Source organism: Carcharhinus amblyrhynchos, chromosome 3 (genome assembly GCF_965287045.1).
Source record: "Carcharhinus amblyrhynchos chromosome 3, sCarAmb.v2.hapA, whole genome shotgun sequence".
In the NCBI taxonomy this organism is placed as follows: Eukaryota; Metazoa; Chordata; class Chondrichthyes; order Carcharhiniformes; family Carcharhinidae; genus Carcharhinus; species Carcharhinus amblyrhynchos.
Genome location: NC_137326.1, coordinates 11769276 through 11790434, shown reverse-complemented (window position 1 = coordinate 11790434; position 21159 = coordinate 11769276). Strand labels below are relative to the sequence as shown.

The 21159-nt window shown below is 45.6% G+C and overlaps 1 protein-coding gene across 1 annotated transcript in view; it reads left to right on the top strand.

Moving 5' to 3' along the window:
• mst1rb (macrophage stimulating 1 receptor b) overlaps positions 1–21159 on the top strand; it is a 142120-nt gene that overhangs the window by 70162 nt on the left and 50799 nt on the right. Inside the window, exons 5-6 of the mRNA XM_080181391.1 lie at positions 4884–5054; positions 9856–10016. Of these exons, the coding sequence (XP_080037517.1) occupies positions 4884–5054; positions 9856–10016 (332 nt within the window). The remainder of the gene's footprint in view (positions 1–4883; positions 5055–9855; positions 10017–21159) is intronic.

Sequence of the window (21159 nt, the reverse complement as noted above, 5' to 3'; positions counted from 1 at the left end):
TTTCCTTTTATCTCATTACGCCATTAAAATTTGTGTTCTGGGCCAAGAAATTAATTTAATGACCTCAGTCATCTGGAAGTAACTGGTTTTGGGTTGAATTGACACAAGGCCTCTTTTAGGTCAATGAATAGACACATAGCATCAGCTGCCAGTTCCCAGCCAAGCCCCACACCATCTTGACTTGGAATCATAGAATCATAGAAGCCATACCGTGCAGAAGGAGGCCATTTGGCTCATCAAGGCTGCACCGTCCACAATCCCAGCCAGGCCCTATCCCCATAAGCCCGTGTATTTACCCTAGCTCGTCCCCCTGACACTAACGGGCAATTTAGCCTGGCCAGTCCATCTAACCTGCACATCTTTGGGCTGTGGGAAGAAACTGGAGCACTCGGAGGAAACCCACGCAGACACGGGGAGAATGTGCAAACATCGCATAGACGGTGACCCAAGCCTGGGATTGAACCCATGTTCCTGACGCCGTGAGGCAGCAGTGCCAACCACTGTGCCGCCATGCCATCCATGTATATGGAAACATGCTGCTGTTTATTTTGTGTTTATTATCAACTCCCTAAAATTTACAGCATTGTGGGTGTACCTATGCCAAACAGTTCACCACCACCACCTTCTCAAGGGCAATTAAAAAAACAATTAATTCATTTATGGGAGGTGGCTGGGCCAGTTTTTGTTCAGTAAAATGTCAGACAACACCAGGTTTAAGTCCAACCGATTTATTTGATAGTAAACTCACTAGCTTTCGGGTTAGTCCCTTCGTCAGGTGAATGGAGAGTTCTGGCCTCAGACAGAGCATATAAAGCACAGACAGTTTACAGATTACTGATTAGAATGCAAATCTTTACACCTAACCTGCTATTCAAGTCTTAAAGTGGCCGACAACGTGAGTGGAATGAGCACTGATCATGGGTTAAAGAGATGTGTATTGTCTCCAGACAGTACAGTGAGTGTACTGTTCCGCACACATGAGGACGGTCTCAACAGGGATCTTGGGTTCATGTCACACTATCTGTAACCCTTGTGACTTGCCTGGGTTTGCAAAACCTCACTTACTGTACTGTCTGGAGACAATACACATCTCTTTAACCTGTGATCAGTGCTCCTTCCACACACATTGTCGGCCACTTTAAGACTTGAACAGCAGGTTAGGTGTAAAGATTGGCATTCTAATCAGTAATCTGTAAACTGTCTGTGCTTTATATGCTCTGTCTGAGGACAGAACTCTCCATTCACCTGACGAAGGGACTAACCCGAAAGCTTGTGAGTTTACTATCAAATAAATTGGTTGGACTTAAACCTGGTGTTGTCAGACTTCTTACTGTGTTTACCCCAGTCCAACGCCGGCACATCCACATCATGACCAGTTTTTGTTGCCCATCCTTAGTTTGTTTTGAACCGAGTGGTTTGCTTGGCCATGGCTGGCACGGTGACAGCGTGGTTAGCACTATTGACTCACAGTGCCAAGGGACTCAGATTCGATTCTGGCCTTGGGTGACTGGCTGTGCGGAGTTACGTTCTCCCCGTGTCTGCGAGAGTTTCCTCCCAAAGTCCGGAAGATGTGTGGGTTAGGTGGATTGGCCATGCTAAATTGACCCTTATTCTCTGAAGATGTGCAAATTAAACGATTAGAGGGGTAAATGCGTGGGGTTATGGGGATAAGGCAGAGGCTGGACCTGGGTGAGATGCCCCATTGGAGGGACAGCGCAGACACGATGGGTCAAATGGCCTCTGCCTGTGCTCTCGGTGTTCTACTTTAGAGTTGAACCACATTGCTGTGGGTCTGGAGTCACAGGTAGGATGGGATTCTCACTCTAAAGGACATTAGTGAACCAGATGAGGTTTTATAACAATTTTTGGTCATCATTAGACTGTTAATACCAGATTTTTATTGCTTTCAAATTTCTCCATCTGCCATGGTGGGATTTGAACCCGGGTCCCCAAGAGCATTACCCTGGGTCCCTGGATTACTAATCCAATGACAATACCACTACGCCACTGCCCCCTGCGATTTAGAATAGGCAACAAATGGTAGCCTCCTTGGTGATGCCCATATCCCATGAATGAACATGTATAAAAACAAAACTTCTTGGCTTACTGTCTGCCTGTTGTTGTAGAGAATTGCTTCTCATGTCCATTAGATGACTAGCTGCAATGAAAACAGAGCAGGGGAAAACAGAAGGAATCCATTAGCTAATAATCTGTAATACAACTTGCTGGTGCAATAGCATCCTGTGACCCTTCAGTGACTTTTTCCAAAATCTCTTAAATCTAAAACAATTGAAAGATATTGTGAAATGTTACTGCTGCCAAATGCAGTGTGCGTGGAATGGAAGTTGGAATGAAATTCTTACCAGGTGGTGTTGAAGCCCTCCCTGAGACATCATTAACTGAAGGGTTTCCCCTGAGTGCTCCGGTTTCCTCCTGAAGTCCAAAGATGTGCGGCTTAGGTTAACTGACTGAGGTAAAATGTCCCTTAGTGTCAGGGAGATTGACAGGGCAGATGCGTGCGGTTACAGGGATAGGGCCTGGATGGGATTATTATTGGTGCATTTGATGGGCCAAATGGCCTCTTTCTGCTCCATTAGGGATTCTATAGATTCCATAGAGTCTAAGTTGATGTTTACCAACCCATGGAATCTGGCTAGCTTCACAGTGTCACTAGGAAGGCTAACATTTGTCACCCATTCTTAATCCCAGGGGGCAGTGGTGTAGTGGTATTGTTGTTGGATTGGTAATCCAGGGACTCATGATAATGCTCAAGGGATCCAGGTTCAAATCCCACCATAGCAGATGGTGAAATTTGAATTCAATAAAAACAGGCAAAAAAAAAGCCTATTTATACCGAGCTAAAGGCTGGAACCTTGTGTAGGGAATGGTGGTGTCGTAGTCATGTCACTGGACTAGTAATTCAGAGACCTACACCAATGCTTTGGGAGCATAGGTTTAAATCTCACCAGGAGTGGCATGGTGTCTCTGTGGTTAGCACTGTTGTCTCACAGTGCTAGAGACCCAGATTCAATTTCAGCCTCACTTGATTGTGTGGAGTCTGCACATTCTCCCTGTGTCTGTGTGGGTTTCCTCCAGGTGCTCAGGTTTCCTTCCATAGGCCAAAGATGTGCAAGTTTAGATGGATTGGCCATGTTAAATTGCCCCGTAGTGTCCAGAAATGTATAGGTTAGATAGATTGGCCATGATAAATTGCTCGGTTATCATCCAAAGATGTGGATTAGCCATGGTAGATGTGTGAGGGTTACAGGAACAGAGTGGGGGGAGAAGACTTGGTAAAGAGACTCTGTGAGAGAGTCGGTGCAGACTCGATGGGCTGAATGGACTCCTTCTGCACTATAGGGATTCTATGAATCCAAGATGGTGACTATGAAAACTGCCATTGATTGCTGTAAAATTCCATCTGCTGGTCTACATGTGACTCCAGGCCCCCAGTAGTGGAAATTGGGAATAGGGGATAAGAACAAAGGGAAAAAGAATCATTTTCTCCGTCACAAGGACAGTTCTTTTTCACCTCCATTACGTCACCCATTGTATCCCATTCGCTGCTGAAATTCTCATACTTTTGCCTTTCCTCCACTGCACTATTCCAGTGATTGACTTCCCATCCTCTACACTCTGTCAGCTTATCTAGAGTTCTGCCACCTGCACTAACTCCTGCCAACCCGTCCTCTCACATTGATGTCATCCTTGATGTTTTGAACGGAAATTCTTGAACCCCTGTGTGGCGCCCTGCCCTATCCCTGTAACCTCCTTAGTTCTACAAGCCAACCCTCCCACCAAACCCGCTGTTCCCAAACTCTGCCCTCTTGTATGCTCATCTTCCCATTGCACCTCTGTTGGTGGGCATGCCTGTGGATGCCTACAAACCGTATGCTCAGGAGTTCCTTCCAGATGATCCTCTCCCTCTCTACAGCCCTCCACCCTCACTAAGACTCTTTCAAAGTCCACCTTTCTCACCCAGAATTTGGTATCTCTCCCATGATCTCAACATTTTGTTTAGTCTGGCCGCACCTTTGTAAAATGCCTTGAGACAGTTTTGATAGTAAAAGATATTTATGTAAATGCACATTTGTGTCTTTGTTGTCACAGGCACTATTCCTCTTTTGGGCAAATGAATGTGACTTACCTGTTGATCTAAAATATTAAACAAGAGATTTCTGCTGATAACATATCTCTGAACCAACAATAACTGAGTAATTCTTGCAAGACAAAACCAATCAGTCAGTTCTCAAGTTCATCTCTTCATATTGTGAAGATTAATATGGGCTGGAAATGTATTTCAAGGACGTAATGCAACCAATACGTTCGTATATCATCTCCCTCTCTACCTGGGTTACTCCTTATATACCACAACCAAAGTATTGTCTTCTGCATTAGGGGTGGCATGGTGGCACAGTGGTTAGTACTGCTGCCTCACACTGCCAGGGATCCAGGTTCGATTTCCAATTTGTCTATGCAGAGTCTACATGTTCTCCCCGTGTCTGCATGGGTTTCCTCCGGGTGCTCCGGTTTCCTCCCACAGTCCAAAAGACATGCTGGTTAGATGCATTGGCCATACTAAATTCTCCCTCAGTGTACTCGAACAGGTGCCCCAGAGTGTGGCGACTAGGTGATTTTCATAGCAACTTCATTGCAGTGTTAATGTAAGCCTACTTGTGACTCTAATCAATAAATAAATGATTTTGAGACTAAATTGAGGATTGCTACTGAAGAATGTTTTGTTCCATCATACAAAGAAATATGTGGATTTCCTCAGACTCGAAACATTGGCTCTATTCTCTCTTCACAGATGCTGTTGGACCTGCTGAGATTTTCCAGCATGTTGTGTTTTTGTTGTTGATTATTTCCCTGTTTGCTTTCAGCTGACCAAAGTGCCAATCGATGGACCAGGCTGTCATCACTTCCTCACCTGCAAATCCTGTCAGATTGCACCGTCCTTCATGAGGTGTGGCTGGTGCGAGGGATCTTGTACCCGGCAGCAGGAATGCCGGAAAAAGTGGTTGCCGGACACTTGCACACCCGTTATCGTTGAAGTACGTTTCTAAAAATGTACAGCCGTTTCAGTTTCCTAAAAAGAAAATAGGCTTTGTCGATGAATGGGCGGCACGGTGGCACAGTGGTTAGCACTGCTGTCTCACAGCACCAGGGAGCTAGGTTCAATTCTTGGCCTGGGTCTGTGCGGAGTCTGCACGTTCTCCCTGTGTCTGCGTGGGTTTCCTCTGGGTGCTCTGGTTTCGTCCCACACTCAAAAGATGTGTGGGTTAGGTTGATTGGCCATCTAAATTGCCCCTTAGTGTCGATGGGACTAGCTAGGATAGATATGAGAGACTACAGGGATAGGGTCTGGATGGGATTGTTGTCTTTCTTTCTCTTTTTTTTCTCTCAATTTCTTCTCCTTTCTCTGCTTCATGTTTTTTACCTTCTCTTTCTTTTTCTTTTTCTCCCTTTCCCTTTCATTTGTTCTTCTTTAGTTCTTTTTGTTCCTTTCTCTCCCTTTTGCTTTTTCTTTCTCTCTCATTCTCTTTATTTCTTTCTCTTTCTTTTCTTCTTTCGTTCTCTCTTTCTTTCCTTCTTTCTTTCTCTCTCTCCCATTCTCTTTATTTCTTCCTTTTTCTTTTCCTTTCGTTCTCTCTTTTTTTCTTTCCTTGTCGCAATGACAGACACGATGGGCCGAATGGCCTCCTACACTGTATGGATTCAATGAATCAGCGAGTTGATCTGATGATATCGCAGGTCGTACTGATCAATATCAATCGTTAGATCGTTCCAGCTCTCAGTTAAGAGGCGGTGAACCCGAGTGCCACTCCAGAGAATAGAGCACACAATCTCTGCTCAGGGCACTGTTTCATTGGCTGGGACGTGTCTTGGGATGACTGGTGGTGGGGGAGGGCACACAATCAAGGCAGTTGTTTTGATGAGACAGTTCTCCTCCTGCGCTGTGACAATTCGATCTGGGACAATTCTGCTGGATTGTCAGAGGCGCCACCTTGCAGACCAAGGGTTAAACCAAGATCCTGTCTGGCTCTCAGGCACACGTAGAAGATCCCGCGGCATTATTTGAAGAAGAGCAAGGGAGTTCTCAAAGTGTCCCGTGCTCAGTATTTACCCTTCAACCCGTACTAAAACAATTCATCCACTCAGTTATTCAATTGCTGTTTGGGGGGGCCGATGCACAAATTGTGGCAAAATCCTGGGACATTCCACTGGTTGCAAAGCACTTTGGGACTGTGTGAAAAATGCTAACTAAATACAAGTCTTTCTTCCTCTTAATTTCTTCTTCTTTCTCTCTCTTTCTTTCTTTTTCTTTCTTTCTCTTTCATTTGTTTTTCTTTCACTCTCTCTTTCTCTCGCTTTTCCTTTCTCTTTCTCTTTATTCCGTTTTCTTTTTCTTTCATTTGCCCATTCTTTCCCTTTCTTTCTCTTTTGTTTCTTTCTTTCTCTCGTTCTTTTACTTTTTCCTTCCTTCTCTTTCTTTCCCTCTTTTTCTTTCTTTCATTTTCTTTATTTCTTTCTCTCTTTTCCTTTTAATTCTGTTCTCTTTTTCTTTCTTTCTCTTTATTTTTCCTCTTTTTTCTATTTCTTCCTCCTTCCTTTCTGTCTCTCTTTCTCATTCCTTCCCTGTTCCTTTCCCTCTCTCTTCTTCTCTCTTTCCGTCAGAGTAGCAATATAGGTGCTGAAGTTATCCTGGATCCCCCAGGATTAAGGAAAGATCAGCTAAAATTCCCATTTGTAAATCCTGTTGGAAATTGCAAGCTGGATGTGATCGAATTGTATTTGCTGTGATGCCACCCATTGTTGAATGGCCTGATGACACTCCCCGCCAATGCTCACACTTGAAGAACGGCCAATGTGGAGAAATTTACAAATGGCCCTCTCTTGCTCCTATTTTCAATGCTTCTAAGATGACTTTGATTTAAAGAACCAAAAAAAATTACAGCACAGGAACAGGCCCTTTGGCCCTCCAAGCCCGAACCGACCATGCTGCCTGTCTGAACTTCCAGGGACCATCTCCCTCTATTCCCACCCTATTCATGTATTTGTCCAGACACCCCTTAAAAGTTACTATCGTATCTGTTCCACTACCTCCCTCGGCAGTGAGTTCCAGGCACCCACCACTCCCTGTGTTAGAAAAAACTTGTCTCATACATATCCTTTAAACCTTGCCTCACGCGCCTTAAACCTATGCACCCAGTAATTGACTCTTCCACTCTGGGGGGAAAAAAGCTTCTATCTACTCTGCCTATGCCTCTCATAATCTTGTAGACTTCTATCAGGTCACCCCTCAACCTCTGTCGTTCCAGTAAGAACAAACCAAGTTTCTCCAACCTCTCCTTGTAACTAATGCCCTCCATACCAGGCAACATCCTGGTAAATCTTTTCTGTACTCTCTCCAAAGCCTCTACATCCTTCTGGTAAGATCAGAATTGAACACTATATTCCAAGTGCGGCCTAACTAAGGTTCTATAAAGCTGCAACATGACTTGCCAATTTTTAAACTCAATGCCCCGGCTGATGAAGGCGAGCTTGCCATATGCCTTCTTGACTACCTTCTCCTCCTGCATTGCCATTTTCAGGTGTAAACCCTTGGCGTAAGTGGCCCGTTTCCTAACTTGGGTAAGACAAACCGTTTGAGCCAATTGTTCACCTTAACCATAAAGAATAACACTAACCCATTTCACCTGAGAGTGGTTAAGACAGCTTTTGTTTCCAAATGGACTTTGTGCTTTGTCTGCCGAAGATTAAACTTTGCACCTTTTGTGATTAGAGAGTACCGCAGATTTTATACAATGCAAATCCGCTGAGATTTCACATTGTGGCTTGCTGTGTCTCCATTCTCACTGTTGAGTTGAACCTAATGGGAAAGGCCAGTCAGAGCTTATTAGGTTTAACACTGAGAAACGTGGCAGGTGTGAAACTGCACGTCTCGCTGCAAAATACAAAATCAGAGCACTGGAATTATGAATGGGAAACTACAGAAAGAAAAGCGGGAAATGGGTATAGGATAGCTTAACTCTACCACAAACAACAGTATATGTTTACAGGTTACTGCCAGTCAAACTCCAATCCTGTAACTATCCCACCAATTATCAACAGACCAGTTTGGGTCAACAGTGTTAGAAAAGAATTCAAAGCACAGAAGACGGACACTTAGCCCATTCTTCATCCTCTGGGTACCAAACCCTAAGTGGGTGTTGAGAACCCTGGGTTTCCAATGGATTGGTCCATGATTATTCCTGGCAAAGCCGTGCTTTAATTTTCCATTGCCTTCTGCTGTATGGTTGCAGTTGGATAAGGTGTTGGTGAGGCCACGCTGGAGTACTGTGCATAGTTTTGGTCTCCTTACTTGAGAAAAGGATATACTGGCACTAGAGGGGGTGCAGAGGAGATTCACTAGGTTGATTCCGGAGGTGAGAGGGTCGGCTTATGAGGAGAGACTGAGTAGACTGGGGCAATACTCATTGGAATTCAGAAGAATGAGGGAAGATCTTATAGAAACATATAAGGTTATGAAGGGAATAGATAAGATAGAAGCAGGGAGGCTGTTTCCACTGGCAGGTTAAACTAGAACTGGGTGGCATAGCCTCAAAATAAGGGGGAGCAGATTTAGGACTGAGTTGAGGAGGAACTTCTTCATAGAAAGGGTTGTGAATCTGTGGAATTCCCTGCCCAGTGAAGCAGTTGAGGCTACCTCATTGAATGTTTTTAAGGCAAGGATAGAACATAGAACATAGAACATAGAACATTACAGCGCAGAACAGGCCCTTCGGCCCACGATGTTGCGCCGACCAGTTTCTTTTAAAAAAAAACACTGACCCACTAATCTAAACCAATCCCTTTTCGTCCATAAACCTATCCATAGATCTCTTAAACGCCCCCAAACTAGGCACATTTACAACCGCAGCAGGCAGGGCATTCCAATCCCTCACCACCCTCTGGGTAAAGAACCTACCCCTGACATCCGTCCTATAACTACCACCCCTTAATTTAAAGCCATGCCCCCTCGTGCTAGCATTCTCCATCCGAGGAAAAAGGCTATCACTATCCACCCTATCTAAACCTCTAATCATCTTATATGTTTCAATAAGATCCCCTCTTAGCCTCCTTCTTTCCAGCAAAAACAACCCCAAATCCCTCAGTCTCTCCTCATATGACCTCCCCTCCATACCAGGCAACATCCTGGTAAACCTCCTCTGCACCCTCTCCAAAGCCTCAACGTCCTTCCTGTAATGTGGGGACCAGAACTGCACACAGTACTCCAAGTGCGGCCGCACCAGAGTTGTGTACAGTTGCAACATGACGCTGCGACTCCTAAATTCAATCCCCCTACCAATAAACGCCAAGACACCGTATGCCTTCTTAACTACCTTATCTACTTGATTCCCAACCTTCAGGGATCTATGTACACATACACCTAGATCCCTCTGCTCCTCCACACTATTCAAAGTCCTCCCGTTAGCCCTATACTGAACACATCTGTTACTCCTACCGAAATGAATTACAATAGATACATTTTTGAACAGTAAAGGAATTAAGGATTATGGTGAGCGGGCGGGTAAGTGGAGCTGAGTCCACGAAAAGATCAGTCATGATCTTATTGAATGGCGGAGCAGGCTCGAGGGCCAGATGGCCGACTTCTGCTCCTAGTTCTTATGTTCTTACGTGAATGTATGGGGTTAGGGGATAGGGCGTTGGGCTGAGCCTTGCTTTTCGGAGAGTCAGTCCAGACTTAATGAGCCAAATGGCTTCCCCCTGTGCTTTAGGGACTTTATGGTGTTAGATGCTGGACATCTGCCTAATGCTTATTGAACTTCTCCCATTCTCTTTCCATTTCAGTTTCAACCTAAAAGTGCTCCTGTTAATGGAGAGACCACATTGACGTTGTGCGGTACGCATTTCCAATCTACAGACGCTCCTCCAATAACGCCAACCTCCCATGTGGTTCAAGTGGGAAAGAGGCAGTGCAAAGTTATTCCTGAAAAAAGCAATGACAGGAGGTAGGTTTGTGCATTCTATTCTTCCCTGTTTAATTTTTAATAAATATGGGTTTAAGTTAAGAAGTCTCCTTGTGGCCATTCCATTTCCAAGTGGGAAGCCTTTCTATTGAGTAACTCTTCATTACTCTGTAGTTACGCTGACAATGTAGCACCTTGTAACTATACAAATGGAAGCTGCCACTTCTCCACAATCTTACCAGTGTCCATTTTCCCAATCCGGGATTGGTCCCACACCTTGAATGGGAAAATCTGGCTCAAAACGTTTCCCTTGAGAACTTTCCCACAGGGAATAATTCATAGAATCACTACAGTGTAGAGGGGGGCCATTTAGCCCATTGAGTTTGCACTGACCACAATCCCACCCAGGCCCTATGCCCATAACCCCACTTACTAATCCTGCTAACCCCCAGACACTAAGGATTACTTCAGCATGGCCAATCAACCTAACCTGCACACCTTTGGTCTGTGGAAGGAAACTGGAGCACCCATAGGAAACCCATGCAGACATGGGGAGAACATGCAAACTCCCAAGGCTGGAATTGAACCCGGGCCTCTGGAGCTGTGAGGCTGCAGTGCTAGCCACCGTGCCACCCCAATTGCCCAAATAGATCACAAGGGTCAGTCACGAGGGGGACATAGATTCGAGTTGAGGGGCAGGAGGTTTAGGGGGGATGTGAGGAAAGGTTTTTTTATCCAGAGGGTGGTGACGGTCTGGAATGCGCTGTCCAGAAGGGTAATAGAGGTGGGTTGCCTCACATCCTTTAAAATGTACCTGGATGAGCATGTATCACTGATAGTATTCAAGGCTATTGGACAAATGCTGGTATTGGCTCTTGCTGTAGCTGTACAGGGTACTGGTGAGGCCGCAGCTGGAGTACTGTGTGCAGTTTTGGTCGCCGCACTTGTGCAAGGATGTATTGGCCGTGGAGGGAGTGCAGAGGAGGTTCACTAGGCTGGTACCGGAGATGAGGGGGTTGGACTATAAAGAGAGACTAAATAGACTAGGTCTGTACTCGTTGGAGTTTAGAAAGATGAGGGGGGAATCTTATAGAGACGTATAAGATAATGAAGGGGATGGATAGGGTAGAGGTAGAGAGATTCTTCCTGCTTAGAAAGGATAGCAGGACTAGAGGGCACAGCCTCAAAATAAGGGGGGTGCAGTTTAGATCAGAGTTGAGGAGGAACTTCTTCACTCAAAGGATGGTGAATCTCTGGAATTCTCTGCCCGTTGAAGTGGTGGAGGCTACCTCACTAAATATATTTAAGTCACGGGTAGATAGGTTTCTGATAGGCAAGGGAATTGAGGGTTATGGGGAGAAAGCGGGAAAGTGGAACTGATCCACTTCAGATCAGCCATGATCTTATTGAATGGCGGGGCAGGCTCGAAGGGCTAGGTGGCCTACTCCTGCTCCTATTTCTTATGTTCTTAAATGGGATTAGGTGGGAGGTCAGATGTTTCTCACATGGTGATGCAGACTTGATGGACTGAAGGGCCTCTCCTGTACTGCATAATTCTATGATTCTGGATTTAAGCTTACATTAACACAGCAATGAAGCTACTGTGAAAATCCCCTAGCCACCACATTTTGGCGTCTGTTTGGGTGCGCTGAGGGAGAATTTAGCATGGCCAATGCACCTAACCAGCACGCCTTCCGGACTGAGGGAGGAAACTGGAGCATCTGAAGGAAACCCACGCAGACATGGGGAGAACGTACAGGCTCCACATAGATAGTGACCCAAACCGGGAATCGAATTCAGTCGCTGGCACTGTGAGGCAGCAGTGCTGACCGCTGTGTCACCGTACCATGCCATGGTTTCAATCCAGTTACATACACCCTTAAACATGCACAGACCTGAATGCTGTTACTTTCTACCTATTCGTATAAAACTTTCAAGATCTGTACAACCTTTTGCTTACACTAGTCGATCAATTTTGAAATCATCTTGTTTTGGAAAGCGACCATAAAACATTTGTGAAGTTTGCTGTTTTTACAGTGGGGGTTTTTTTGTTATTGGCTCGTGGGACATGGGCGTCACTGACTGGCCAGTATTTATTGCCCATCCTTAGTTGCACGAGGAGATTTGTGAGTTAACTACATTGCTGTGGCTCTGGAGGCCATGTAAAATTGCACCTTAGTGTCAGGGGAACTAGCATGCATGGGGTTACAGGGACAGGCATGGATAGGATTATTGTCAGTGCGGACTTGATGGACTGAATGGCCTCCTTTCTGCACTGTAGGGATTTGATGATTCCAAAAAGGAATTGACAGGGAAGGTTCATGTGGAGAATAAACTCCAGTTGAGCATAGAATGTAGCATAGACCAGTTGGGGCAGATGACCTGTTTCTTTGTTGTACAATTAGTTGAAACACTTGGAGCAACCGGAATTAAACCATACCTGCCTTCTCCTCCCTAGCCCAGGAGGATGGAGAGCAATGACTCAGTTCTACACAGGGAGTTTAACAGGGTGGGGCACCAGAATGTTCAGATGAGCCCATAAAGGGTTGATAATTTCACATCTGTCTCTACTGCACGCATGTTTAATCACGTCAACATTTAACTTATTTTTTTAAATGGCAGGAAAGATTTCCTCACTTCCCTATTAAAAGTAAAGTTGCCAACACACTTCTTGTACACCCGCTGACATTTACTAAATGTGCTTACTTCATACACTAAGGCAGCCAGCAACTAAATAATGAGTGGTATGTTGGACGCTCACCCATTTGCCATCACGCGAGGCTCACTCAAACAAATCGTCATTCTTGAGTGCAAGTTTGAACAGAAAATTAGTTGAATCACTGAGTTCAAACTGCCCTCTTCAAAAGAACATACAGTTTCTCACACCCTTGTAGCCTTGGGGAGAGAGTCAGTGGAGTGTACAATATCTCTCTCCTTTTCACCCAGGTAATTTCTTCAGCCAGGGAGTGGTGAATCTGTGGAATTCATTGCCAGAGGAGGCTGTGGAGGTCAGGTCATTGAGTGTAGGTAGATAGGTTCTTGATTGGTAAGGGGATCAAAGTAATTGGGGTGGCACGGTGGCACAGTGGTTAGCACTGCTGCCCCATACCGCAGGGAACTGGGTTCGATTCCTGGCTTGGGTCACTGTCTGTGTGGATGCAGTAAGAAGTATCACAACACCAGGTTAAAGTCCAACAGGGCTATTTGGTAGCATGAGCTTTCGGAGCACTGCCCCTTCATCAGGTGGGTGGAGAGTTGTATTCACAAACAGGGCATATATGGGCACAGACTCAACTGCAAGATAATGGTTGGAATGTGAGTCTTTACAGGTAATCAAGTCTTAAAGGTACAGACAGTGTGAGTGGAGAGAGGGTTAAGCACAGGTTAAAGAGATGTGTATTGTCTCCAGCCAGGACAGTTAGTGAGATTTTGTAAACCCAGCTAAGTTGTTGGGATTACAGATAGTGTGACAGGAACCCAAGATCCCGGTTGAGGCCGTCCTCATGTGTGCGGAACTTGGTTATCAGTTTTTGCTGGGTAATTCTGCGTTATTGGGTAAGCCACCTTGGAAAACGCTTATCTGAAGATCAGAGGCTGAATGCCCGTGACCGCTGAAGTGTTCCCCAACAGGAAGAGAACACTCCTGCCTGGTGGTTGTTGAGCGGTGTCCATTCATCTGTTGCTGTAGTATCTGCATGGTCTCCCCAATGTACCATGCCTCAGGACACCCTTTCCTGCAGCGTATCAGGTTGACAACATTGTCTGAGGCTCAGGAGTATGTACCGTGTACCTGCTGGGTGGTGTTCTCATGTGAAATGAAGGCATCTGTGTCAATGATCTGGCATGTATTGCAGAAGTTGCTATGGCAGGGTTGTGTGGTCTTGGGGTCACTGTTCTCCTGAAGGTAGTTTGCTGTGTACAATGGTCTGTTTGAGGTTGCGTGGTTGTTTGAAGGCAAGGAGTGAGGATGTGGGGATGGGCTTGGCACGATGTTCGTCTTCAACAATGACAAGTTAAAGGCTCTGAAGAAGATGTCATAGCTTCTCTGCTCTGGCGAAGTACTGAAGGGCACTCTGTCCACCATGTAGTGTGTTTGCCCTCTGAAGAGGTCGGTGCAGTTTTTCACTGTGACGGGTCGGAACTGTTGATTGATGAGTCAAGAACCATACCATATTCTTATGAGGGTGTCCTTCAGCATCTGGAGGTGTCTGTTGCGATCCTCCTCATCTGAGCAGATCCTGTGTATACAGAGGGCTTGTTCATGGGGGATGGCTTCTTTAGTTTGTTTAGGGTGGAAGCTGGAGAAATGGAGCATTGTGAAACTATCCGTGGGCTTGCGGTACAGTGAAGTGCTGTCCTTGATGGAGATGCATGTGTCCAAAAATGCAACTGATTCTGGAGAGTATCCATGGTGAGTCTGATGGTGGGATGGAACTTGTTGATGTCATCATGTAGTTGTTTCAGTGATTGTTCGTTATGAGTCCAAAGGTAGAAAATGTCATCAATGTATCTAGTGTATAGTGTCGGTTGAAGGTCCTGTGCGGTGAAGAAGTCTTGTTTGAATCTGTGCGTGAACATATTGATATATTGAGGTGTGAATTTGGTCCCCATGGCTGTTCCATGTGTCTGGTTGTTGAAGGTGATGACATTGTGGTCCAGGATTGCGAATGAGTTGTAGAATTGCATCTGGACATCGGCAGTTGTTGGCACTGAGTACTGAGGCAGTTGCAGCCTCAGAATTCGCACCTCAATATGCCAACATCTCCATGCACAGACTTGAACACAACCTTTTTCACAAGAGATCTTCGGGTAAGCGTTCTCCAAGGCAGCCTTCAAGACACACGACAGCGCAGAATCGCCGAGCAGAAACAGATAGCCAGGTTCCACACACATGAGGACAGCCTCAACCCGATCTTGGGTTCATGTCACACTATCTGTAATCCCCACGACTTGCCTGGGCTTGCTAAATCTTACTGACTGTCCTGGCTTGAGATAATTCACATCTCTTTAACTGTGCTTAACCCTCTCTCCACTCACATTGTCTGCATCTGTAAGGATTTGATGACCTGTAAAGACTTGCATTCCAACTATTATCTTGTAATTGAGTCTGTGTCTATATATGCCCAGTTTGTGAACCCAATCCCCTACTCACCTGATGAAGGGGCAGTGCTCCGTAAGCTTGTGATTCCAAATAAACCTATTGGACTTTGACCTGATGTTGTGAGATTCCTTACTATGCCTATCCCAGTCCAACGCCAGCAACTCCACATCGTGTCTGTGTGGAGTCTGCACATTCTCCCTGTGTCTGCGTGGGTTTCCTCTGGGTGTTCTGGTTTTCTCCCACTGTCCAAAGATGTGCAGATTAGTTGGATTGGCCATGCTAAATTGCCCCTTGGTGTCAGGAGGAGTAGCTGGGGTAAATGTGTGTGATAATGGGAATAGGGTCTGGGTGGGATTGTGGGCGGTGCAGACTCGATGGGCCGAATGGCCTCCTTCTGCACTGTATGAAACATTATGGGGAAAAGGCAGGAGAATGGGATTGAGAAACTTATCAGCTATGATTGAATGGCGGAACAGACTTAATGGGCCAAATGGCCTGGTTCCACTCCTATATCTTATCGTCTTTTTTCCTGTAGGTTTCTTCCATCCATCTTTGCTACTTGCTTATTCTCTCTTTATCTTTTCTGTCTTTTTCCCACTTCCTACTTTTGCTTTACCCTCTTTCTTCTATTCTCCCTCTCCACTAATTTCTGCATCCAGCCTTCATCCCTTTATCTGATTTTCAATCTTCCTTTTCCTGCTCTATTTCTGGCTTTCTCTTTCTCTTATTCCCACCTATTTTCTTGCTTTTTTAAAATCCATTCATGGGATGTGGGCATCACTGGCTTGGCCAGTATCTATTGCCCATCGCTGGTTGCTCTTGAGAAGATGATGGTGAGCTGCTTTCTTGAATCGCTGCAGTCCCTGAGGTGTAGGTACATCCACAGTGCTGTTAGGGAGGGAACTCCAGTACCTTGATCTAGTGACGGTGAAAGAGCAGTGACATATTTTGAAGTCAGGATGATAGCTTTTTCACTGATGTGCTGGGGTCATCTGTCACTAAGGATGGGGATACTTATGGAGCCTCCTCCGCCAGTCAGTTGTTTAATTGTTCACCACCATTCACGGCTAGATGTGGTAGGACTGCAGAGCTTAGATAAAGTAGGACTGAGTCAGCAAGGCTTCGTCAAGGGGAGGTCATGTTGACAAATTTGTTAGAGTTCTTTGAGGAGGTAATAAGGAAGTTAGATAAAAGAGAACCAGTTGACGGAGTTTATTTGTATTTCTTTAAGACCTTTTACAAGGTGCAGTATAATATTTTCATTTACTAGATCTGTTCGAAGTCTATCCCATCTAGCCCAGTGATTCTTTGATTCTGGCCTTGGGTTGCCGTCTGTGTGCAGTTTGCACATTCTCCCCGTGTCTGCGTGGGTTTCCTCCGGGTGCCCACGGTCCGAAGATGTGAGGGTTAGGCTGATTGGCCATTCTAAATCGCTCCTTAGTGTCAGGGGGATTAGTGGGGTAAACATGTGGGGTTACAGGAATAAGGCCGGGGTGGGATAGGGGTTGATGCAGACTCGATGGGCCGAATGGTCTCCTTCTGCACTGTAGCGATTCAATGATTCTATGAAATTGCCCCTCAGTTTCAGGGGGATTAGCAGAATAAATATGTGGGGTTATGGGAATAGGGCCTGGGTGGGATTGTTGTCGGTGCAGTCTCGATGGGCCAAATGGCCTCCTTCTGTACTGTAGGGAATCTATGATTCTATAATTCTTCTGCTTTGTTTTTCCCCCTCTCTCTTCCTCTATTTTTCAATTGTTATCCTTTGTTTTGGATGAGCGTCTCTTGCTTTGGTCGGCCATCTTTTCTAAGTGTTGCTGGCCACCCGCTCTCTTTTGGCTGTTTGCCTCCTTGCTTATCTCTGTTTCGTTTGTAATCTCTCACCTTTCCCTGATTTCTTTCTCACTTCACTCCCTCATTTCTCCCTCTCTTGCTTTTCTCTCTTTTTTTCACATGCTGTTTTTACAGATCCAACAATTTTCTTGCAATTAATACATCATAGGAGAAGAATGATTGAGGTTTCTTTTACAGTGTTTGGGGGGGAGGTTGGTGCGGAATGGATGTAGATTCTCTCGTGCCTGTGGCAGGGGTGGTGAGAAGCTAAACACGCTTGTACTGAAGTTTGGGCAGGATGGTTTCTGACCTCTCTGGATTGTGGCGGTGCAGAGATTTCACAAGAACGCTTGTGCCATCTGTTGTACATTAGAAAAACTGTGTGAAAAGTTTGGTAATCCAGAGCGTGATTTTTCCACCACTTTTGTTTCGTCTCTGGGGCAAATACAAGTGTCGATTCATCAGTTGATCTGGTCACTGTTCAGTTCATAAATATGTATAAAATATTTAAGAGGTCGCAATGCTTGTGTGTTTCTTTTTGTGCAAAGTTGATTCAGTTCTTGCATGGCAGATGCTGTATAATGTGGGTAAATCTGAGGTTATTCACTTTGGTAGCAATAATAGGAAGACAGATTATTACTTGAATGGGTGTAAATTGAGAGAGGTGGATACTCAACAAGACTTTGGAGTCCTTGTGCATTAGTCGTTGAAAGTAAGTATGCACGTACAGCAGGCAGTAAAGAAGGCAAATGTTGGCGGCACGGTAGCACAGTGGTTAGCACTGCTGCTTCACAGCTCCAGGGTCCTGGGTTCGATTCCCGGCTCGGGTCACTGTCTGTGTGGAGTTTGCACATTCTCCTCGTGTCTGCGTGGGTTTCCTCCAGGTGCTGGTGTACTGGCCTTCATTAATCGAGGGATTGAGTTTAGGAGTCGGGAGGTAATGCTGCAACTTTATAAGACTCTTGTCAGGCCTCATTTAGAGTATTGTGCGCAGTTCTGGTCGCCTCACTATAGGAAAGATGTAGAAGCTATTGAGAGGGTACAGAGGAGATTTACAAGGATGTTGCCTGGACTGGGAGGCATGCCTTATGAAGTTAGGTTGAGGGAGCTGGGACTCTTTTCCCTGGAGAGACGGAGGTTGAGAGGCGACCTGATAGAAGTTTACAAAATGTTGAGAGGAATAGATAGGGTGGACTCTCAGAGGCTATTTCCCCGGGTTGAAATGGTTGCTACGAGAGGACACAGATTTAAGGTGCAAGGAGGGAAGTTCAGAAGTGATGTTAGGGGTAAGTTTTTCACTCAGAGGGTGGTGAGTGAATGGAATCGGCTGCCGTCAGTGGTGGTGGAGGCGAACTCGCTGGGGTCTTTTAAAAGACTTCTGGATGAGTATATGGGGTTTAATGAGATTGAGGGTTATAGATAGGTCTGTAGGTTGGTAGGTGTTGATGTGATCGGCGCAACTCGTGGGCCGAAGGGCCTGTTTGTGCTGTAGTGTTCTATGTTCTATGTTCTATGCTCCGGTTTCCTCCCACAGTCCAAAGATGTGCGGGTGAGGTTGATTGCCCCTTGGTGTCCAGGATAGCGGAGGTTAGAGGGATTAGTGGGTATAATATGTAGGGATATGGGGGTAGGGCCTGGGTGGGATTGTGTTCAGTGCAGACTCGATGGGCCAAAGAGCCTCCTTCTGCACTGTAGGGTTCTGATTGCAAGAGTATTGGGATAGGATGTTTTGCTACAATTGTATAGGGCATTGGTGTGGCCACTTCTGGAATATCGTGTGCAGTTTTGGTGTCTTTATCTGAGAAAGGATGTCCTTGCTATAGAGGGAGTACAGCGAAGGTTTACCAGGCTGATTCTTGGGATGACAGGTCAGTCAGATAAGGAGAGACTAAGTTGGTTAGGGCTATATTCACCGGCATTTAGAAGGGTGAGGGGGGATCTCATAGAAACTTATAAAATTCTAAACATGGTTAGACAAGGTAGATTCAGAAAGAGTCCAGAACTAGGGGTCATAGTTTGAGGATAAGGGGTAAATCTTTTAGAACTGAGATGAGGAGAAATTTTTTCACCCAGAGACTGGTGATGTGAGGAATTGACCAGCACAGAAAGTAGTTGAGGCCAAAACGTGTGTGATTTCGCAAATAAGTTAGATGTAGCTCTTGGGGCTAAAGGGACAAAGGGAAGGAAGGGGGAGCGGGATATTAAATTTGACGATCAGTCATGATCAAAATGAAGCAGGCTCGAAGGGCTGAATGGCCTGCTCCTGCTGCTAGTTTCTACATTTCCTGTTTCTATCTTAGTTAATTCATTGGATGAACAAGGAAGAAAGGTGAAATCTTTAACATGGTCCTTGTGTGGTTTCTTTCTCTGTGTGGGATCCGTATCGGCTGGGTGTGACTGCCAGTTGAAGCACTTTGCCTACAATGCACTATTGCATTCACCTTGAGCACCTAAGCTAGGCTGCCGCTTCAGTGCAGCGCTGAGGGACTGCCATCCTTCAGAGAGAAGCTAAAGTGTCTCTGGTGAACGTAGAAGACCCCTTGGCAGGTTTGGAGGGAGAGCAGGGGTGTGTCCTGGTTAGTATTTATCACCCAAACGACATCACTAAAACACCATTAGCTGGAAATTTCTGGCAGTTCACGTCCCACCGCCATTGTCAGCGAGGACGGAGAATTTGGCGCTCAGCCAAAGCTTCATTCACTGCAGCGGGACTGGAGAATCCCGTTGGTGTGAACGGCCGTAAAACTCTACCGATTATCTGGTAATTATCACTTTGCTGATTGTGGGAGCTTGCTGTGCCCAAGTTGGCCGCCAGGATTTCCCATATTAAAACAGTGACTACACTGCAAAAGTATTTTGATGGCTGAGGTTGTGAAAGGTGCTATGTAAATGCAAGTTTTTTTTGGTTTTTTTATGGCTCTTGTAGCGTGGCCCCTTTAAGGGGGCATTCCCTGAGAACCATGTGATGACAGGTCCTATGGATCTATGGATCCTATGGAGAGGCTACATGAGAAGCTGAGCCAACCAGGAGCAAGGATGTGCTTCCCAAGTTGGGGAGGAACATCAGTTGGACCCAGGGAGAAGAAATTAGACATGTATTACAAGTTCATTTAGACCATCAGTTGTACATATATAAATATTTTTATAGAATCCCTATAGTGCAAAAAGAGGCCATTTGGCCCATCAAATCTGCACCAACCATAATCCCACCCAGACCCTACTCCCATAACCCCTCATATTTACCCTGCTAATCTCCCTGACACTAGGGGGAACTTAGCATGGCCAATCAACCTAATCTGCACACCTTTGGGTTGTGGGAGCAAACTGTAGCACCCGGAGGAAACCCACGCAGACACGGGGAGAATGTACAGACTCTGCACAGACAGTGATCCAAGCCGGGAACTGAACCTGGGTCCCTGGCGCTGTGCGGCAGCAGGTTTGCATACACCTTGCGCCACCATGTTGATAATGAACCCTTCGTTACATGAAGCTACAATGAGTTGGTGTCGAAGCTATAACAATGATATTGGGCTAAAGGGAGTTAAAGCAAGATTCACTGACAGAAAAATCTCTGAGCTTAAAATATAAACACTTAGGGAGGAACAGAGAAACTGACAGGAAGATGATGGAATGGAAACTCTACCCATCTGTTCTGGCAGGCTTGTGGCCTAGGCCAATTGAGGCCTACTTCTCCTCGAGCCTTAAATAGAAATGAGGAATATTTTCTGAGCAGTCTACAGAGGTCCTATTAAGGAGCGCTGATCGTGTAAATGGAGACAGTGGCATCATGGTAATGTCCCTGGAGCAGAGATGCAGGCGAGAGCTCTGGGGGCATGTGTTCAAACCCCACCAAATGCCAGTTGTTGGAATTTAATGAATAAATCCGGAAGCTAGTTACAGAAATGGCGCAATCATTGTAACAATCCTGTCTGATTTGTTAATACTCTCTAGGGCAGGAAATGTGCCACTCTTCCTGGTTGGGGCTTCATGTATACCAGACACACACACACACTGTGCCTAGCTCTTCTCTGAAATGACAACAGGTCATCTGGACTCGAAACGTCAGCTCATTTCTCTCCTTGCAGACGCTGCCAGACCTGCTGAGATTTTCCAGCATTTTCCCTTTTGGCTTTTGCTCCTCTGAAATGACTGAGGGGTGGACAACAGATGCCCGCCTTGCCGATGTTGTGCATATCTTGAGAAAGGAAACAAAAAAGTGCCCAGTAAAAAAATCACCATGTATCCTTCCAT